This window comes from Tenrec ecaudatus, chromosome 2, assembly GCF_050624435.1.
Source record: "Tenrec ecaudatus isolate mTenEca1 chromosome 2, mTenEca1.hap1, whole genome shotgun sequence".
Lineage (NCBI taxonomy): Eukaryota > Metazoa > Chordata > Mammalia > Afrosoricida > Tenrecidae > Tenrec > Tenrec ecaudatus.
This window is the reverse complement of record NC_134531.1, coordinates 52,842,059-52,860,492: the sequence shown is the minus strand read 5'-3', so window position 1 is coordinate 52,860,492 and position 18,434 is coordinate 52,842,059. Positions and strand designations below refer to the sequence as shown.

The 18,434-nt window shown below is 42.5% G+C and overlaps 1 protein-coding gene across 2 annotated transcripts in view; it reads right to left on the bottom strand.

Annotated features, from left to right (window-relative positions):
- Positions 1-18,049, bottom strand: part of SETD9 (SET domain containing 9) — a 30,773-nt gene extending 12,724 nt beyond the window's left edge. The window contains exons 1-6 of one of the 2 annotated variants that reach the window (XM_075541053.1): positions 17,875-18,049; positions 16,272-16,639; positions 14,153-14,276; positions 13,398-13,513; positions 12,648-12,753; positions 4,732-5,189 (exon numbers count right to left, since the gene is read on the bottom strand). In XM_075541053.1, coding sequence (XP_075397168.1) covers positions 5,102-5,189; positions 12,648-12,753; positions 13,398-13,513; positions 14,153-14,276; positions 16,272-16,639; positions 17,875-17,972 — 900 coding nt within the window. In that variant the 5' untranslated portion in view covers positions 17,973-18,049 and the 3' untranslated portion in view covers positions 4,732-5,101. Of the gene's footprint in view, positions 1-4,731; positions 5,190-12,647; positions 12,754-13,397; positions 13,514-14,152; positions 14,277-16,271; positions 16,640-17,874 lie in introns of those variants that run through there. The other variant, XM_075541052.1, reaches the window with a different exon arrangement.
- Positions 18,050-18,434: the final 385 nt, after the last annotated feature.

Genomic DNA, 18,434 nt, shown 5'->3' with positions numbered 1-18,434 from the left:
AGGAAAGCGTAAGGAAACAGAGGAAAGGAGTAGGAGGCAAAGGGTATACAGAGAAGCCTAAATAGATATGTACATGTGTAAATATATTTATGATTATGGGGGAAATACCTATGTGCATATATTTATAGGTTTAGTAGTAGCGTAGCAGGTGGACATTGGGCCTCCTCACCCGCATTCCCTCAATACAAGAGCACCTTGCTCAGCTAAACAGTCATTTCATGATACCCACCTTCCCAACATGATCGCTGAAGACATGTGTATAAGCAGACGTGGTGAAAAAAGCTGATGGTTCCCAGCTATCAATAGATATAGCGTCTGGGGTCTTAAAGGCTTGAAGGCAAACAAGCAGCCATCTAGCTCAGAAGCAACAAAGCCCACAGAGAAGAAGCACACAGCCTAAGTGAACACGAGGTGTTGAAGGAATCAGGTAGCAGACACCAAAGAACAAAAACCATCATTGTGTGACCTTCCCCACATAAACACTGAAGATGAATGTGTGCATAAGTGTGGTGAAGAAGGCTAATGGTGCCCGGCTATCGAGAGATATAGTGTCTGGGGACTTAAAGGCTTAAAAATAAACAAGTGGTCATCTAGCCCAGGGGCAACAAAGCCCACATGGAAGCAGCAAACCAACATGTGTGATCATGAAGGGCCGAGGGGCCAGGTTTCCAGTACCAAAGGTGCGGGGGAGGGGGGGAGATCATATCATCGTGAATGAGGGGAACACGTGATGGGGACCCAATGCCCACCAGTAGACAACTGGACATCCCTTGCAGAGGGGTAGTGGGGAGGAAATGAGTCACTCAGGGTTCAGTGCAGCAATAATGAAACTCACAACCTTCCTCTAGTTCTTAAACGCTTCCTTCCCCCAACTATCATGATCCCAATTCTACCTTGCAAACCTGGTTAGACCAGAGGATGCACAGCGGTACAGATGGGATCTGGAAACACAGGGAATCTAGGACAGATGAACCCCTAAGGACCAACGGTGAGAGTGGCGATACCTGGAGGGAAGGGGGTTAGAAAGGGGTAACCAATCATGGGGATCTACATATAACCTGCTCTCTGGGGGATGGGCAACAGAAAAGTGGGTGAAGGGAGACACCGGGCAGTATAAGATAAAGTAAAATAATTTATAAATTATTAAGGGTTCCTGAGAGAGTTGGGAGCAGGAAGGGAGGGGAAGGGAAAAAGGAAAATGAGTTGATTCCAGGAACCCAAGCGGAAGGCGAATTTTGAGAATGATGAGGGCAACGAATGTGTGTGCTTTACACAACTGATGTATGTTCGGATTGTGATAAGAGTTGTATGAGTGCCAATAAAATGATTTTAAAAAAGAAGAAAAAAACCGTGGTGCATACATACAATGAAGTACTATGCATCGCTAAAAAAGCAGTGATGAACGCATGAAGCATATCGTCGCATGGCAAGAACTGGAAGAAATTATGCTAAGTGAAGTAAGCTAACCACAAATGGACAAGTACTACATTAGTCAGCTGAGGTACGTTTATTAGAAAATAAAAATGCAAAAGGGGCACAGGGAAAAAGCTGCTGTATACAACTCTCCAGAGGTGAGGTCCACGTAGTATGGCAGGGACCAGACCTAATCCAGGGGTACATATGGTAGCCAACTAAAAAGGAGGGGTGGGGGAAGGAAAGGAAAAAAAAGTGGCAGGGGAATAGGGCACTGACCCACCCAAGGGGAGGGTATTGCTTGTGTCTCCACAGGGAAAGAGGTACCAGACTTAAATCCAGTGTTCCAGGATGCCAATTCAGCGTGCCGGCAAGGAGTGGGGAGCCAGTGGAGAGACCCAAGGTCTCTGTCCCCATACCAGCTACGTGGACAACTGCCCCTCCCCCCAGAATTTACTTTAGAGGGCAGCACTGAAGCTGCAGCTCGGGGAGAGGGACACATCTGATCAGAGCACATGGGAGCAAATGAATGGGGAGGAAGAGAGGGTGGAGCACATCCTGATGTCAGACCTGGAGGACATTATCCCCGCTCCTAACAGCCAATGCACAGAGTGGACCATCTGGCTGATTCCACTATGGGACATGATGTCCCTCGCTGACCCATGGCCCTATGGGGGCCAACATGGCCCAATCTGACACTGAGGCAAAACACTAAAGGCGTGCGGCACAGCAATGGTGGCTGGGCTGGGGGGAGCAGAGCAGGGAGCTCCGGAGGGAGTGCAAAGGATAGACTTTGGGGCCAGAGTGTGGCACCCCATTGAACTTGGAGGACACGCCTAGAAGTAAAAAACCAGACCTTGATCTATTTACAGCTTTTTGTTTTTAATTTTTTTTCTTTTAATGTATTCTCTGGGTCATTGGTTTTTTTGTTGTTGACATAGTTGTGTTCTTTTGTCGCTTTGTCTTGCTATGCCTTGTTTTTTGTGTGCATATTATTATCTCTGCAGATCTATCTAGATAAGACAGGCTGGATGACGAGTCTGGAGGAGAAAACAACGGGACCTATGGTTCTGGGGGACATGGGAAAAGGGGTAGTGGGGGAAAGGAGGTGGTGTTGACCAACCCAAGGACAAGGGAACAACAAATGATCCAAAATTAGTGGCAAGGAGGGTGCGAGGGGCCTGGTAGGGTTCAGCAAGGGCAATGTAACTGAGATAAATTACTGAAACCCAAATGAAGGCTGATGATGATGATAGTGGGACAAAAAAGTAAAAGGAATTAAGAGGAAAGAACTAGGAGGCAAGGGGTATTTATAGAGGTCTAAATATAAGCATGTACATATGTAAATATATTTATATAGAATGGTGGGGAAATAGATCTACATGCATATATTTATAGGTTTAGTATTAAGGAAACAGATGGACATTGGACCTCCACTCAAGTACTTCCTCAAAGCAAAAACCCTTTGTTCTATTAAGTTGGCATTTCACACCTTCCCAACACGATCACTGAAGACAAATGTGTGCATAAGCAAATGTGAAGAAAGCTAATGGTGCCTGGCTATCAAAAGATATAGTGTCTGGGGTCTTAAAGGCTTGTAAGTAAACAAGCAGCCATCTAGCTCAGAAGCAACAAAGCCCATATGGAAGAAGCACACAAACCTGTGCAATCACGAGCTGTCGAAGGGATCACATGAGGATCAGGCATCAAAGAACAAAAAAATCATATCATTATAAATGAGGGTGAGTGGAGAGTGGAGACCCAAAGCCCATCTCTAGGCAACTGGACACCCCCTACAGAAGGGTCATGGGGAGGAGACGAGTCAGTCAGGGTGCAGAGTATGAACGGTGAAACATACATAACTTTCCTCTAGTTCCTAAATGCTTCCTCCCTCCTCCCCTCCACCACTATCATGATCCCAATTCTATAAGTATAAGCCAAAAGCTCGGCTTATACTCGAGTATACATGGTAATTCATGGCACTAAGCAGCACTACATTTCAGTGAGCATTTTATGGGCAGAAACCATGTTTTTTATTTTTATTCCCCAGGTCCCTCCTCATAGTAGTTACTAAGTGTAAATAACCAGGTCTTCTTAAGTAGATTGGCTTTTCTACAAGATTATTCCCTCTGGCTTTAGGATATCAGGGACACAAAAGACAAATTATACTGGGAAAATTAAATATACATAAATGCCTAGTTTTAAACAGAAGCCTTATCTTGAAGGAATCAACTTCCACCTTAGACTACCTGAATAATCCTGTTGAACAAAATTTGCTTTAAATCATGAGGCAAATGTCTGTCAGATGGTGATGGAAATAGAATGAGGAGCATCAGAGGTAGGAATTCAGGGATTATAAATTTAAGTGGGGAGGTTAGGTGAAGCATCTCACTTAAAAAGGCAACTGAACAAATGAAATCTAGAGGGAATGATCATTCCTGACAGAGAACAAGTGTAAGTGCCCTGAGGTAGGAGCGCGCCTGGCAGGTTCAGAGAGCAGTGAGGAGACCAGACAGCGGTAATGAGCGCAAGATCATGTAGGTCTTTCAGGACTTTGGCATTGACTCCATGAAATGAAGGGTCATGGGAAAATTTTGAGCGAAGCATGTTAAGACTTGGTTGACGTGAAAGGATTACTCCTGACGATTTAGTCAGGAGTATCGTTTGAGGAGCAGGAATGTCAACTGGAAAAGTGATTGGGAGAAAAACTGGTGGTACACCACTAAAGGTGGGCAGAAATGAGCCCTCTCCCCCATTCAAACTTAGAAGTTTAAGAGAAAAAGTAATTACAACAACAAAACTCTGGAGGTGGATGCAGAGCTGAGACCTAGTTGGCAACAGGCCTCTCCCTACAGGGGCAGAAAAGCCCAAGATATACTCTAGGCTAGCAGGCTGATCTCCAGAGAAGGAACCAGAAAGAGTCTGAGCCCTCGGTGCCTTGTCCAAAGATGCTCTGAGAAAGTCATTCCTCCTCCCATGAGTGCAGAGACCAGGCGCACTGTGAACAGAAGCTCAACACATGGAAAAATGGGAAGGGAGTACAGAGTCTTTCTCCCAACACCATCTTGTAGCTATATTCTTCTGCTCAAATGGTCTCTCTTCCTCTTTGTCAGCCTCATAAAAGTTCAATACAACAGAGAAGATTGCATAACACGTTTTCCACTTTCCCAGCTAGAACAATCTCTACACCTCTTTCACATACACGCACGCACACACGTACACGCATACACACACATACACCCCAATTTACTGATTAATGATTACACCATTTTAGAATAGATTTTTTAAAAACTTCATTATGTAAGAACAAAGTGTTTACAGGAGTTGGCATTTATCAATGGGGCTGAAGTTGCTGGATTCACTAACATCATATAAACCACATAGAAAATAAGTAAAAGAATTGAAGTGATAAGGTTAGGCAGTACGTAGTAATTTAATCAGTTACTGTGTATTTAAGTGAAAACCAATTAAAATGAAACTGCATTGCAAATTTGGAACTGTAACAAAGCAAATGACTTTTATCATGGAACAGACACAAATATCCATAAAAACATTAAAAACCCCTACTCTAATTAGATCTCACAAAGCAACTGTTTTACAGATGGAACGCAGAGGAAGGACTGATAGAAATACTTAAAATTAATAACCCCATAGCTGAATAAGAACACTAATTTCTGATGGACAAGAGTCAGCTGACAATGGTGTAGTAATTTGAAAATAGCTCTTCTCCTTGCTTGATATCCCTGAGTGCAACAAGAATGACACATCGAAGTGGGCTGTAAACAGGAGAGAAAGATACACAAATTAGAAGTACTAACAGATACAAGCTTTATTTAATATGGCCAATACAGATTTAAAAATACTTTTATTGGGGGCTCTTACATCTCTTATCACAATCCATACATTCCTCCAATGTGAAAAGCATATTTGCACATAAGCTGCCATCATTTTCAAAGCGTTCTCTTCCCACCTGAACCCCTGACATCTGCTCCCCTTTGGCCAATATAGATTTTATAAGTAAAACTCTCTTCACCTGTCTTGTTCTCATCTTAGTTATATGTATTTGATTTCCAAGAAAAAAAATCTCTGATGGAATTAGTCTAGAGTAATATATGTCTATCATTTAAGGAGACCACAAAGCTATAGATTACTAAAAACAATAGATAACCTCTTCCAAAATCATCTACATATTCAGGCCAACAAACTAGTACTACGAACAGGATTTTAAAATGATATACCTTAATAATTGTTTATTAATTATCTGTGTTTTGCAAAACTGGAAACATTTAAAATACTTTTCCTCGACAAAATTAGTAAGACACTCTTCTACGTATATATAGTCAATGTTCCATTCATCTGTCTTTCCCTCTACTAGTTGAAAGATAATGACATTAGGAACCAGAATATGTTTAGACCTAGTTGTTAGACTGACAGACACACAAACACACATATACACACTTATCAAATTAGGAAAAATCACTTCTTAAATGGTCAACTTAATAGGGTACCAACAAAAAGTTTGCCAGCAACTAACTGCTCAGAATTACAGCCTGTTCCACTGCTCATGTGTCACTGTCATGCCGTGGGCTTGCATGTTGTCATGATGCCACAGGCAAGGGTACTTGGAATACCATCAGGGTCACGCACGGTGGAGAGATTGCAGGGAAGCTTCTAGACTAAGAACAGGCTACAAAAAAGGACATGGAAATGTACTTCTAAAAAAAGACCAGTGAAAACTTTACAAATAACACAGACTACTGTCTGATGTAGTGCCGATAATTGGTCCCTCAGGTTGGAAGGCTCTCCAAATACAACCAAGGAAGAGCTGCCTTCTCAAGTAGAGTCAGCTTTAATGACCTGGATGGAACAAAGCTTTTAAAGAAACATCTGCAAGCATCCATTATCAACACGGGAAAAGTCCACATGGAACGGAAGCAGTGTGATTGTAGGAAAACACAGTCCTCAAAAATGAAAAGGAACTCATTTTGGGGCCTTCTTAAGCTGACCTGGAATGGTGTTGGCTGTTCTGAAGCAGACAATCCTATGGTCTACTGTGATGGGAAAGGCAAACTGAAGAGGAAATGCATTGCATACATAGTTAAAAGAAACATTTTCAAGAGCTATCCTCAAGTACAAGACTGTCAGTGATAACTAGGCCTATAGAGAACTCTAACTATCATTCACATTTATGTCCCACCCACTAAAGCCAAAGATGAAGAAATGGAAGACTTTTACCAACAACTTCAGTCTGAAATTGATCAAGGTGCAGTGATAATCACAACAGTAACTGGCATGTGAAAACTGAGATTAAAAGAATGATGAGCAGTTTAAAAATAGTCTTGTTGGTAGAAATGACGTAGGTGATCATAAAACAGACTTTTGTAAGACCAATGGCTTATTCATTTTAAATAACCTTTTGCGGCAGCATAATCAGTAATTAAGACATGGAACTGTCAGATGGAACACAAAAGAATCAACCCAACTACGTGTGCGTAAAAAGACAACGGAGAAGCTCAAAATAATTAGTCAGAGCAAGGCCAGGGACTAATTGGGATGAGATCATTAATTGCTCATAAGCAAGTTCAAACTGAAATTAAGAAAATTAAAAGTACCGTATATACTCGAATATAAGCAGACCCGAGTATAAGCCGAGGTACCTAATTATTACCTGGGAAACCAGAAAAACTGATTGCCTCAAGTATAAGCCTAGGGTGGAAAATGCAGAAGCTATTGGTGAGTTTCAATAATCAAAACAAATGAAAATAAAATTACTAAAAATTGAGACATCGGTGGGGTAATGTATTTAAATATTTATTTTAAATAAAAACATAAGTAAAAAGACAAGTCATTTAACATTAGTAAACCAGCACAGTAAGTGGAAAATAGGTTTGACAAAAACAATAAGTATCAACAATGATACCTTAAGAGTACTATTCCCTCAGCTCAATCAGCAACCAAGTTAAAATGTAAAGAGCTAAAATCCTTCAAAACTGGATTCCTCATCATCATCCGTATCCCAATGCAGAACTTCAGCTGGTGTGAGGTCATCATAGACGCTGTCCTCACTGAGATCGCCGTCATCACCATCACTGCTGTAATTTTCATACAAAGCGCAGTCTTCACTGCCATCCATAGCATTACTAATACTACATTTCTGGAAGGCATGTCGCACCTTGTCTTCTGGAATGTCTTCCAATGCATCTCGAACCCACTTTGCTATTAACTCTGTCAGGCTTCATGAAATTCCCTTTTGTTAGTCGGGCTTGACTAGATGACATCCATTCATGCCACATCCTTCGCACATGGTCTTTAAAAGGCTTATTCAAAGATACATCCAGAGGCTGCAGTAAAGATGTAATCCCACGTGGAATGGCTAAAGTAACTTTATTAGATTTTGCCAATTTTTTTTAATGTCATCCGATAGGTGGGCTCTGAACATATTCCAAACAAGTAACAATGACTTTTTCTTTAAGGCTGCTCCTGGTCTTCAGTTCCAAATTTCTTCCAGCCATTTTTTTTGTTTTGTCTTCATCCATCCAGCCTTTAACATGTGCACGCAGTAATTCTTGGTGGGAAATTGATCTTTTAAAAATAATGACAGGATGCAGCTTAGCTCATTAGCCAAACATGACAGAACAACTGTAAAGTATTTTTTTTTCATTTCCTGTGGTTTTGAGAAAAATGTTTTATTTTCTCCTAAACTTGCCACAGTTCTCTTGCTTGGAAGATCAAAAGTCATAGCAGTTTCATCCACATTCCCAATATCTTCCAGGTCATAATTATAAATCCTTTTGTTGTATAATAAATGACTGGAATGACATACGGTAATTTTTTCTTCAAGGTCTTGTGGCAATTTCTGGGAAATCTTTGTTCTTTGTCTCAACCATAGGCCAAACCTATTCATGAAGCGAGTATACCATCCTGCTGACGCAGCAAATTTTTCAATACCTGGTGCTTTATATTTGTCATCCTTAGTCATTTGTAGAACACGTATGTAGATTCCCAGGCATGTTACACAGTAACCATTTTGACGACACTCCATAACCCATTTACGTAATTCACTCTCTAGAGGCCCAAGACGTTAAACCACGACGAGTTTTTTTTAGCTTTTGGAGTCTGTTCCAAGTCAGCCTTCATTTTTCACCATTCCCTCACTTGCTTTTCATCAACACAGAATTCCCTACTTGCAATACTGTTATTGCTCTCTTCTGCTCTTGACACAACCTTCATTTTGAAACCAACCTTATATGACCGGCATTTTTGTTTTGGTTCAAGAGTATCCATTTCTAATATGATAAAAAAACAAGACTTTGAAAAAAGAACGTTCATGGTAATGCCCATTCCCCTGTGACGTGTTAGTGGGAGGGGGGGAGTCCGTGCGGGCGGGGGGTGATACAGGATGTGAATTATTAATACAGAGACCAGAGGGGAGAGACAGAGCGCAGACAGACACAGACACACCCTTACCAGTTCAGCTGCCAGCGTAAGTGAATCACTATGGGTGCTTCTGCGAATTGGAGCCGTCCACGTTATAGGGCGGCTCTGATTGGTTAGATGTGAGTAAACAAACATTCAAAGCCCTGCAGTGTCAGTGGGGCTTTGAATGAACAGCGGAGAAACGGCAATCACCCGCAAGATAACAGGTGCTCGTCTGTTACCTCGGGGGTCCCAGCGAGATGTTACACCTCGCTGGGGTACCGCTGACCCATGTATAAGCCAAATCCCAGTTTTTCAGCACATTTTTTGTGCTGAAAAACTTGGCTTACACACGAGTAGATACAATAAGTCCACGAGAGTCAATATACATCCTTGAGTATATCCCATCTGAATTTAGAGACCATCTTACGAATAAATTTGACACAGTGAACACTAATGACCAAAGACCAGATGCATTGTGGGGTGACATTAAAAATATCAAGCATTGACACACTGGATGAATATAGGATTGTGATAAGAGATGTAAGAGTCTCCAATAAAAGCATTAAAAAATGAAGCATACAGAAACCATTAATAACACACAAAAACCATTAATAAGCCAAAACCAAAATGGATATTAGAAGAAATCTGAAATTTGCTTTTGAACAGAGTAGCTAAAATGCATGGAAAAAAAATAACAAAAGCTGAACAGAAACTGGTAAAGGCTTGGGAAGACACTGTACTAAATATGCAAACACCTGGAGTTAGAAAATCAAAAGGGACGAACACAGTCAGCATTTCTCCAGTTGAATGTAGTGCAGAAAATAATCCAAGCCTCAAGTTGTAATAACGGAAGGATTTTGGAGGCAAAATGTTGGAACAACTCAGGAGTTATCTAAAGGGGATGGAGGGAATACACAGAGTCACTATACCAAAAGGATTAGTTGGTGTCCTTCTAGTGCAGGAGGTAGTACACGATCAAGAATCTAAAGGAAGAAATACAGGCTTTACTTGAAAGCATTGGTAAAAACAAGGCTCCAGAAACTGATGCAAGCCTAACTGAAATGCTTCAACAAATGCTTGCTGGGCTAGAGGAGCTTATTTGTTTAAGCCACGAACTGGGGAGGCAGTTATCTAGCCAATTGACTGGAAGAGATCCACATTCTAAGGAATGTCAGCAAAAGATGCAGGACTGGACAAGTGTTTTGTTTTGTTGCACATAAGGTCACTAAGATCCAGAACTGACTCCAGGGCATAACCAATCTGAATTACTGTTGACATAGCGACCCTATGCACGACAGAGCAAACCGTTGCCTTGCCCTGTGCCATCCTCACAACTGTTCCAACGCCTCAGCCTATTGTCGGCCACTGTGTCAATCCATCTCCTTGAAGGCCTTCCTCTTTTTCACTGCCCTTTTACTTTACCAAGCCTAATGTCCTCGCCAGGTACTGGTCTCTCCTCACAACATCATCAGAGTATAAGTCTTGCCATCCTTGCCTTAAGAACACTCTGGTCTCACTTCTTCCAAGACAGATCAGTTTGTCCTTCAGCAGTCTATGGTACTTTCGAAATTCTTTAACACCACAATTCAAAACCATCGGTTCTTCTTCATTGAGTCTTCCTTATTCAATGTCCAAATTTCACATGTGTATGAGGCAATGGGAAATCTCATGTCTTGAGTCAGGCACACATAACATTCTTGCTTTTTAATCATCTAAAAAGATCTTGTGTAGATTTACCTTTCACATGCATACGAGGCCATTGAAAATACCAGTTGGGTCAGGCACATCTTAGTCCACAAAGTAAAATCTTTTCTTTTCAATACTCTATAAATTCTTGTGCAACAGATTTGCCCAATGCAACACATCTTTTGATCTCCTGATGGCTGCTTCCATGAGCACTGATTGCAGATCCAAACAAGACAAAATCGTTGACTTCAACCTTTTCTCTATGTATCAGGATGTTACCTACAGGGAGGATTTTGGTCTTCTTTACACTGAGTCCTAATCCACATTGCAATCCTGGATGTTCATCAGCAAGCCCTCCTCACTGTCAGCAAGCAAGGCTGTGTCACCTGCATGTCTCAGGTTGTTGATAAACTTTCCTCTAATCTGATGCCACATTCTTCTTCATATAATCCAGCTTCTCTGAAGAATTGCTCAGCATACAGATTTATTAGGTATGGTAAGATGATACAAGCCTGGCACACACCTTTTCTGATTTTAAATCATGCAGTATTCCCTTGTTCTGTTTCCACATCTGCCTTTTGATCCATGGACAGGTTCTGAATGAGCACAATGTAGTATTCTACCTTGAATATGAGAAGATTCCCATTCCTCTCAAGGCTATCCATAGTTTGCTATGGTTCACACAGTTGAATGACTTAGTATAGTCAAAACACAAGTAAACATCTTTCTGTTTTCTCTTTCAGCCAAGATCCATCTGACATCAGCAATGATATCTCAATCTGTAGTGCCATGAATCACTTAATGATTAATGACTATGGCTCTTCTAAACAAAGTCTTTGTAACTCTCACCAAAGAACTTTGTCCTAAGAGAAGGTAAGAGTATATGCTTAAAGATTCAGTTATGAATGATGGTTAAAAGAGTTAAGTGTGGTAATGGGAATAGCAATACCATGAGAGTAGGGGATGGTGGAGGAAGAAAGGGGAGAAATGGGGAACTGATCGCAATGATTGCCATACAACACCCCCACCCCGGGGGATGAACAACAGAAACATGGGTGAAGGGAGACAGTGAACGGTATGAGATATGAAAATAATAATAATTTATAATTTATCACGAGATGGGTGGAGGAGGGAGGGCAAAAAAAGAGAAGCTGATACAAAGGGCTGGAGTAAAAAGAAAATGTTTTGAAAGTGATGTAGGCAACATAGGTACAAATACGTTTGATACCATGAATGTATGGATTCTTATAAGAGCTGTAAGAACCCTCAATAAAATGATTAATTTTTTTTAAAAAGGGTTAAGTGTGATTGCATTCCTGCTTGGTAGAAAAAGAGCCACCGCTTGGACCTGCAACAGTAGAACCAAGAATCAGAGCATGAGGCCAAGTGGTGGATGCTTTCGAAAGAAGGCTAGCTTGTACACTAGAGTGCCTCTAAGTACTGCGGAGTTAGGTTTGCAGACCATGGTGACACAGATGCGTCTTCAGGTTGAGCACTTACTGTGGAGTGGTACCCTCTGTGGGCATTTATTGGTGGCCCTATAAGAGCTTTGTAACATTGCTCGAACTGGACATAGATCAAGGGCCATGCGGCTAAGAGATCAAGGACGAGAGAGAGGACTGCCTTTAGGTACGGCTGAGCAGAGGCGGTTTTGTCTAAATAATTGTATCCTGATTACCAGTAAATTGTTAATTCCTTAATGAACCCCATAATCATTGAATTCTGGCTGTGAGTACCGTGTGGCCCTTTCAATATATAACTGAACCCAGCTCAGAGTGCTGTGGGAAGGCTAAATGTTGTCAGAACTAAGGAGGAAACTGGAGGGTGAAGCCTTGTTTGACTCAGCTTCACAGAAGAAACTGGCCTTGAGCAAGTGATGCTGATAATGGTGATCTTAATCCTGCCTCATTAGCCAGAGGCACTCAGAATGGTATCCATGTTATTTCTCCAGTTACATAATTTTTCATTAAAAAAAAAAACTACCTCAATTTCTATGTTTTTCTGACTATATATATGTACATGTATACATACATACACATATATATATTAAGCACTGTCAAAGCAAAAGATAAACATGGTTAAGCACTGTGCAAGGCAGAATACAAACACGGTTTTTCTATAAGACTAACCTTTGTTTGTCGTAACTGTAGGCAATGTTTGGAAGATACTGCTTCAGTTCTACAGGAAAGACTGCAGGCACATCAAATTCCTGATAACAGACATTGGCTGCTCTCTCTAGGGAGGAGCACATCATTTTTAGAAACAAAACCACGAAACAAGGTCATAGAAAACAATACTGGATTGTGATACTTGGTAAATGATTCCTAATGTATCAGAAAACACTTAAGTTATACACACAGAACACACATACCCTGAAATTACCTTTTTTTCCCTTAACTTTTTTGACATACAAACAAAAGTATCAGTCTTCACATTTATGTTTCCCTAATATCAAAGAGGCCTGGTGGTTACACACTGGATTGCTAACCACAAGTCAGTGGTTCAAAGCCACTAGCAGCTCCACTGAAGTAAAATGAGGTTTTCTGCTCCCATAAAGATTTACAGCCTTGGAAACTCAGAAGGGCAGTTCTACTCTGGCAAATAGGATCATTCTGAGATGGAATTGAGTGGCAGCAAGTTTGTTTTGTGTTTGCTTTTATTGTTTTATTTTTTTCTAGTTATAAAGCCTTTGCTAAAATTTGCTATCATTATTTCCCTCAAAGCTCTGATATGTGCCCTCATAAAGTTATAGTTATTTAAGGACTTTGAATAGCTTAGAAATTAAAACTCAACTGCTTCGGTCAGTCACATATCTACATCCAAGGCCTCGAATTAACCTCGACTTGTCATATATACAACTCATCTGAGAGCCAGCTTACCATTTGAACAATTGTTAACATACTGTCCTAGGGCCAGCGGGTTATGCAGTTCTGAAGTCAGCCAGGTACTGTCACTCATTTCTAAAGGGCCAAGCCGGTCCCTTCCAGTGCAAGATCTGAAACAGGTTGAAACATTAACTAAGGGTTAATCTTCTATCTCAAAATCAAATTGAAAAAAAAATAGTCCTAAAACTAAACATGTACACTTTATCTTAAAACAAACAAACTTTAATCAAGGAGAGGTGTGGGGGGAGGGAAGGAGCTGACCCCAGGAGTTCAATAGAGTAACTTCCTAGAAACCAATCATAATGATCGACATATAACCCTCTCCCAAGGGGATGGATAACAGAAAAGTAGGTGTAGGGAGACATCAGTGTAAGAAATGAAAAAATAATAGTAATTTATAAATTATCAAGGGCTCATGAGGGAGGGAGAGTGAAGAAGGGAGGGGAAAAATGAGGAGCTGATACCAAGGGCTCAAGTAGAAAATGTTTTCAAAATGATGATGGCAACAAATGTACAAATGTGCTTGACACAATGGATGTATGTATGGATTGTGCTAAGAGCTACACGAACCCCAATAAAATGATTTAAAAAAAGAGCCCTCAATAAAATAAAATAAAAAACTTTAATCAATAGGACAAATGAGAGGCTACACAGCAGTCCCTAAATGGATTTCTATTTGAAATAAAAATGTTAGTCATCGTCATTGTAGAACGTATGGCCGATCTGCTTGTACATGGGCATCAACTTACCTATATACAACTTTTGATATCCCTTTGTCGTTTCCATCAATGAGCACCCCGTCCAGGCATCTAAAAATAAACGGATTTCCAATGGACTGGAAAAAGACCGGCTCATACTTCTGATAAACTGTACCTATTATATACAGTAAGACAAAGATATATGACAGCAACATGTAAAAATTGTAGTCACCATGCCAAGAACTTCTGCCTCACACAGAAACAAAGTGTGGATGGTCTACAAACATAATAAAAGAAAATAATTCTTTCTCTACTACTTCAATTCCAAACTGCTGTCTAGGTTGTTCTGGTGCACAGAGACCCCACAGAACAGAGCGGAACTGCTCCACAGGGTTTTCAAGGCTGTAACTCTCTATGGAATAAACAGATTGCCTCATCTTTCTCCTGTGGAGCAGCTGGTGGGTTCAAACTACAAACCTTTTAGTTAGCAGTGCAATGCTTAACCCACTGTGCCACCAGGGCTTCTTCCCTCTAGTCTAGACCATCACACTGTCTTTGGCTGTTTATCCCTTTTCAAGTGTGCCTACCCAATAGCAAGGGGAGCAGAAACCAACCTGCCCCCTCAGCAGAATCAAATATGATGATTTGGGTTAACAACAAATTAAACATTACGTTTTAGGATTGGTTTTACAAAACATCTTTTTGGTTTTTTTTAAAGTAGATTGGCTTGACATCTATTAAAAATATTTTAGGAAATATGGCTGGCCAATTAATTAAAATATAGACACATAGGAGAGGCTAACATTTAGGTTGTTTCTTCTCTAACCAGCTAAGGAGAGAAAGTGTGAAAGTAATATTTACTAGGTGTTTCCCAAGTGCCAAGTATGGTTGATCTATTTATATTAAATGCATTTTATTATTTGTTTGCTTGCTGGTTCATTCTTTTTGGACTTCACAAGGTAAATCAACCAAATCACACCCACTGCCATGAAGTTGGCTGTGACTCATGTCAACCTTCTACGACAGAGTACGTACGACTGCTCCCCAGGATTTCCAAGACTGTAAATCTTTATGGGAGCCGGTGGCCACATCTTTCTCCCACCAAGCAGCTGACTGTCTTGAACCACCGACCTTGTGGCTAGCAGCCCAATGCTTAGCTCATCTGTAAAAAGGTTAGTTATGTGAGGGTTTCAGAAAGTTTGTGGAATTTTTCTATTGTCTTTCCATTAATTTTTTCCATGTGCTTTTTGAAGTCACCTCATATAAGTGGAACCAGATTCCCTAGCTTAGAGATATAAAATTCAAAAGTAGCAGTGACTTTTAAAAACAAGTCTATCTGACTTCGGTATTACACACATTTTCCACTATCCCAAATAACATACCATATATACCCAAGTATAAGCCGACCCAAATATCAGTTGAGGCACCTAATTTTACCACAACAATGGCATTTAAAATGTGCTAAAAAACTCAGCTTATATCGAGTATACATTAGTTTAACAAATCACACATTCAATATTCAAAAACCTTTTGTAAAGAAGTTAACTTTACTTTTCAAGTATGGGAATTCTTATTCTGTGATTCACTAGTTTAAATTTTTTTCATGTTTTTACCCACATCATGACACACCTTTCATTAACAATTAATTAAAACACACTGATTTATAATTAAAAAAAACTCAAGCTCACCACTACTGAGTCAATTCCTACTCTTAGTGACTCTACAGGACAGGGTTGAACTGCCTGTGGGTTTCTGAGACTTATAGGACAGGGTAGAACTGTCCCTGTGGGTTTCTGAGACTTTAATTCTTCAGGGAGCAGAAAGCCTCATCTTTCTCCCTCAGAGCAGCTGATGGTATCGAACTACTGACCTTGCAGTTAACAGCCCAATGAACTACCACTACACCACCAGGGCTCCCAATTTATCCTTTAGTGCGTTCTCAGTATTCGATCTTATCAAAGAAAGACATGTTCTGCTAAATTTAAACATTAGAAAGTGACCCCAGAATACTTTCTATGAATAACAGAATTTATAAAGTTAATTCCCAAATTAGAATTTTAAAAAATCTGTGAACATTTTAGCTTCCAATTCAACTCTGAGGATTTTGTTGAACTTCTATTTAACTATATACAAAACCTATTGGCAAAGTACTACATAATCATTCCATTACCAGGATACATAGAAACAACCGCGTCTTTTGGCACAAATCCTTTGGCAACGAAGACACCTTTTCCAGCAGTTATCAATGAGCTAGCTGCTCGGGCAACACTGAAGCCCAAAGTCTGATAAAGAACTTCTTCTGCTTTAAAGATATGTTGCTGTTGATGTCTGTTTTCAAGCAGTTTCACTCTTTGATGCTGAACTGCCAGTAAGTCTTGATATTTCAGTTGAACAGTTTCTGGAAGCACAGTCAAGATATCTGATTGTTTATGGAAATCATTTAAGAACAGTGCCTGGAAAACTTTCAGTAATGATCCTAAGACCTCTTCATCTGATATTACTTTGTCTTTGGATTCCTCTGGAACATATCGGAGGGTCCTGAAAATGGGAAAAATTTCTATTCACTACCCTTCAACTGGTAAAAGCCAGAGTTTCTGCATGCCGTCTGAGTTGCTGGCCTTAATTTGCCTCCAGAGATTAAAGCCAAAAAAAAGTGGGAAAGAATCGTTTCAGATAGTCCTAGCTACCTACGGAAACTCCCAGCAAGACTCCCAGAAGCTAATAACAGCAACATTTCTGAGAGGCCCAAGATGTGAATGACCATCGCTACCAGGTCTTTACACGTACCGCTGGCGCGTCAGAGTTGTTTTTGCAGACAAGGGGACACAGCCTGGAGATGTTAGGGAAGTTTCCCTTAGTCCTAACGCTAGTAAGTGGCAGCAGCCGAGAAACGGCGCGAGTCTTTTCCCGACTTGACCCACAGCCAATCGAACGTTATCACTTGAAGGGAGACCTGCCTACCTGCCTGCCTGCCTGCCTGTTGGGTGAGCACCTGGGTTTCTCCCTGGACGTCGCCTGCGGCGCTGGCGGCAGCGCCACGCGCGCAGCAAAGCCGCTCGGCTGGATCCCCTCCCTCACACGGGCAGCTGCACCATTTCCCTCAGGGCGCCCACCCGGCGTTGCAAAAACCCGGGACGCCGCTGTGTTTCATTAGCTTTTTGTTGATTTCTATGCGTGAACTACCCCGAGGCGTCAACCTTCCCGTTTGTTTTCATAGCCCGTAACGACAAACCTCAGTGCCAACCATGTCTCAGCGGGGAGAAGGGGCTTTTATGCTTTTTTAAAGAAGCCGAGTCCCAAGCCGGCACAGAAAGACTTCGGCTGTCCCAGCAAGCACAGCTGGAGAACCGGACCAGCACTCCCCGAAGGGGCACCCCTAACCCCGGCCTCACAGACCCTAAAGCGCGGGGGACCCTGGGAAATCGGCTTGCTGGCCCCGCCCACTGAGGTACGGCGTCCGCTCGTGACCAGGGCACAAGTCCGAACTCGCCCGCGTCGGACAGTCAGCACGGTCAGGCACGCCCCGCCCACCTCAGGCGCCAATAGCTGTCGGCTCCTCCCACCTCGGGACACACCCATCTCCGTCCACGCTCCCTTCTACCTCAGGCTCCGCCCGCCTCGGGGTCGAGCCCGCCAGGCCCCGCTTCAAGCTCCCCAGGCCCACTCAGACTAGGCCCTTCGCCAGCCCCGCCCCCCGCGGCCACCCCAAGCTCCACCCCTCTCAGGACCCGCCGTGGCGTCCAGAGGCTGAAAGGAGCCTGCCCGCTGCTCACCTAGGGTTGTGGTTGAGGTTCATCGCGATCCAGGGGACGAAGCGGTACTTGTAACGGCCCCATCGCTGCCACAGGCCCCGCAGCAGGCGGCCTGGCATGGCTGCCCCGTGACTCCGAGAGGACGGCGCCGAAGACGCCGGTCTTGGTCTGGAGCCCGCCCCAGCCGAAGGGAGAGGAGTCGGGGCAGTCCCGCCCTCCCCTTGCCCCGCCCCCGGATCCCGCCCTCCTCTTGCCTCGACCCCGCCCTCGAGCCCGCCTCTTCTTGCTCCGCCCCCGGATACCGCCCTCCTCTTGCCTCGACCCCGCCCTCTTGCCCCGCCCCCTCTTGCCCCGCCCTCCTCCGGCCCCGCCCGCAGCACCGCCCTCGGAGTCCAGCCCCGCTCCCCCGCTCCCCCAGTCCGCCGCCGTACTGCTTTCTAGACTTAAGCGCGCCCAAGTAAAGAAGTCCTTTAGAGCTGGAAGGGGCTGCCTTACTCCCCTACCGGTCTCCACCCACCTGTATATCTTCACATTTTCGCCCTCGTGCGGAGTCGGCACTGGGATGCACCGGACCTCTTCCT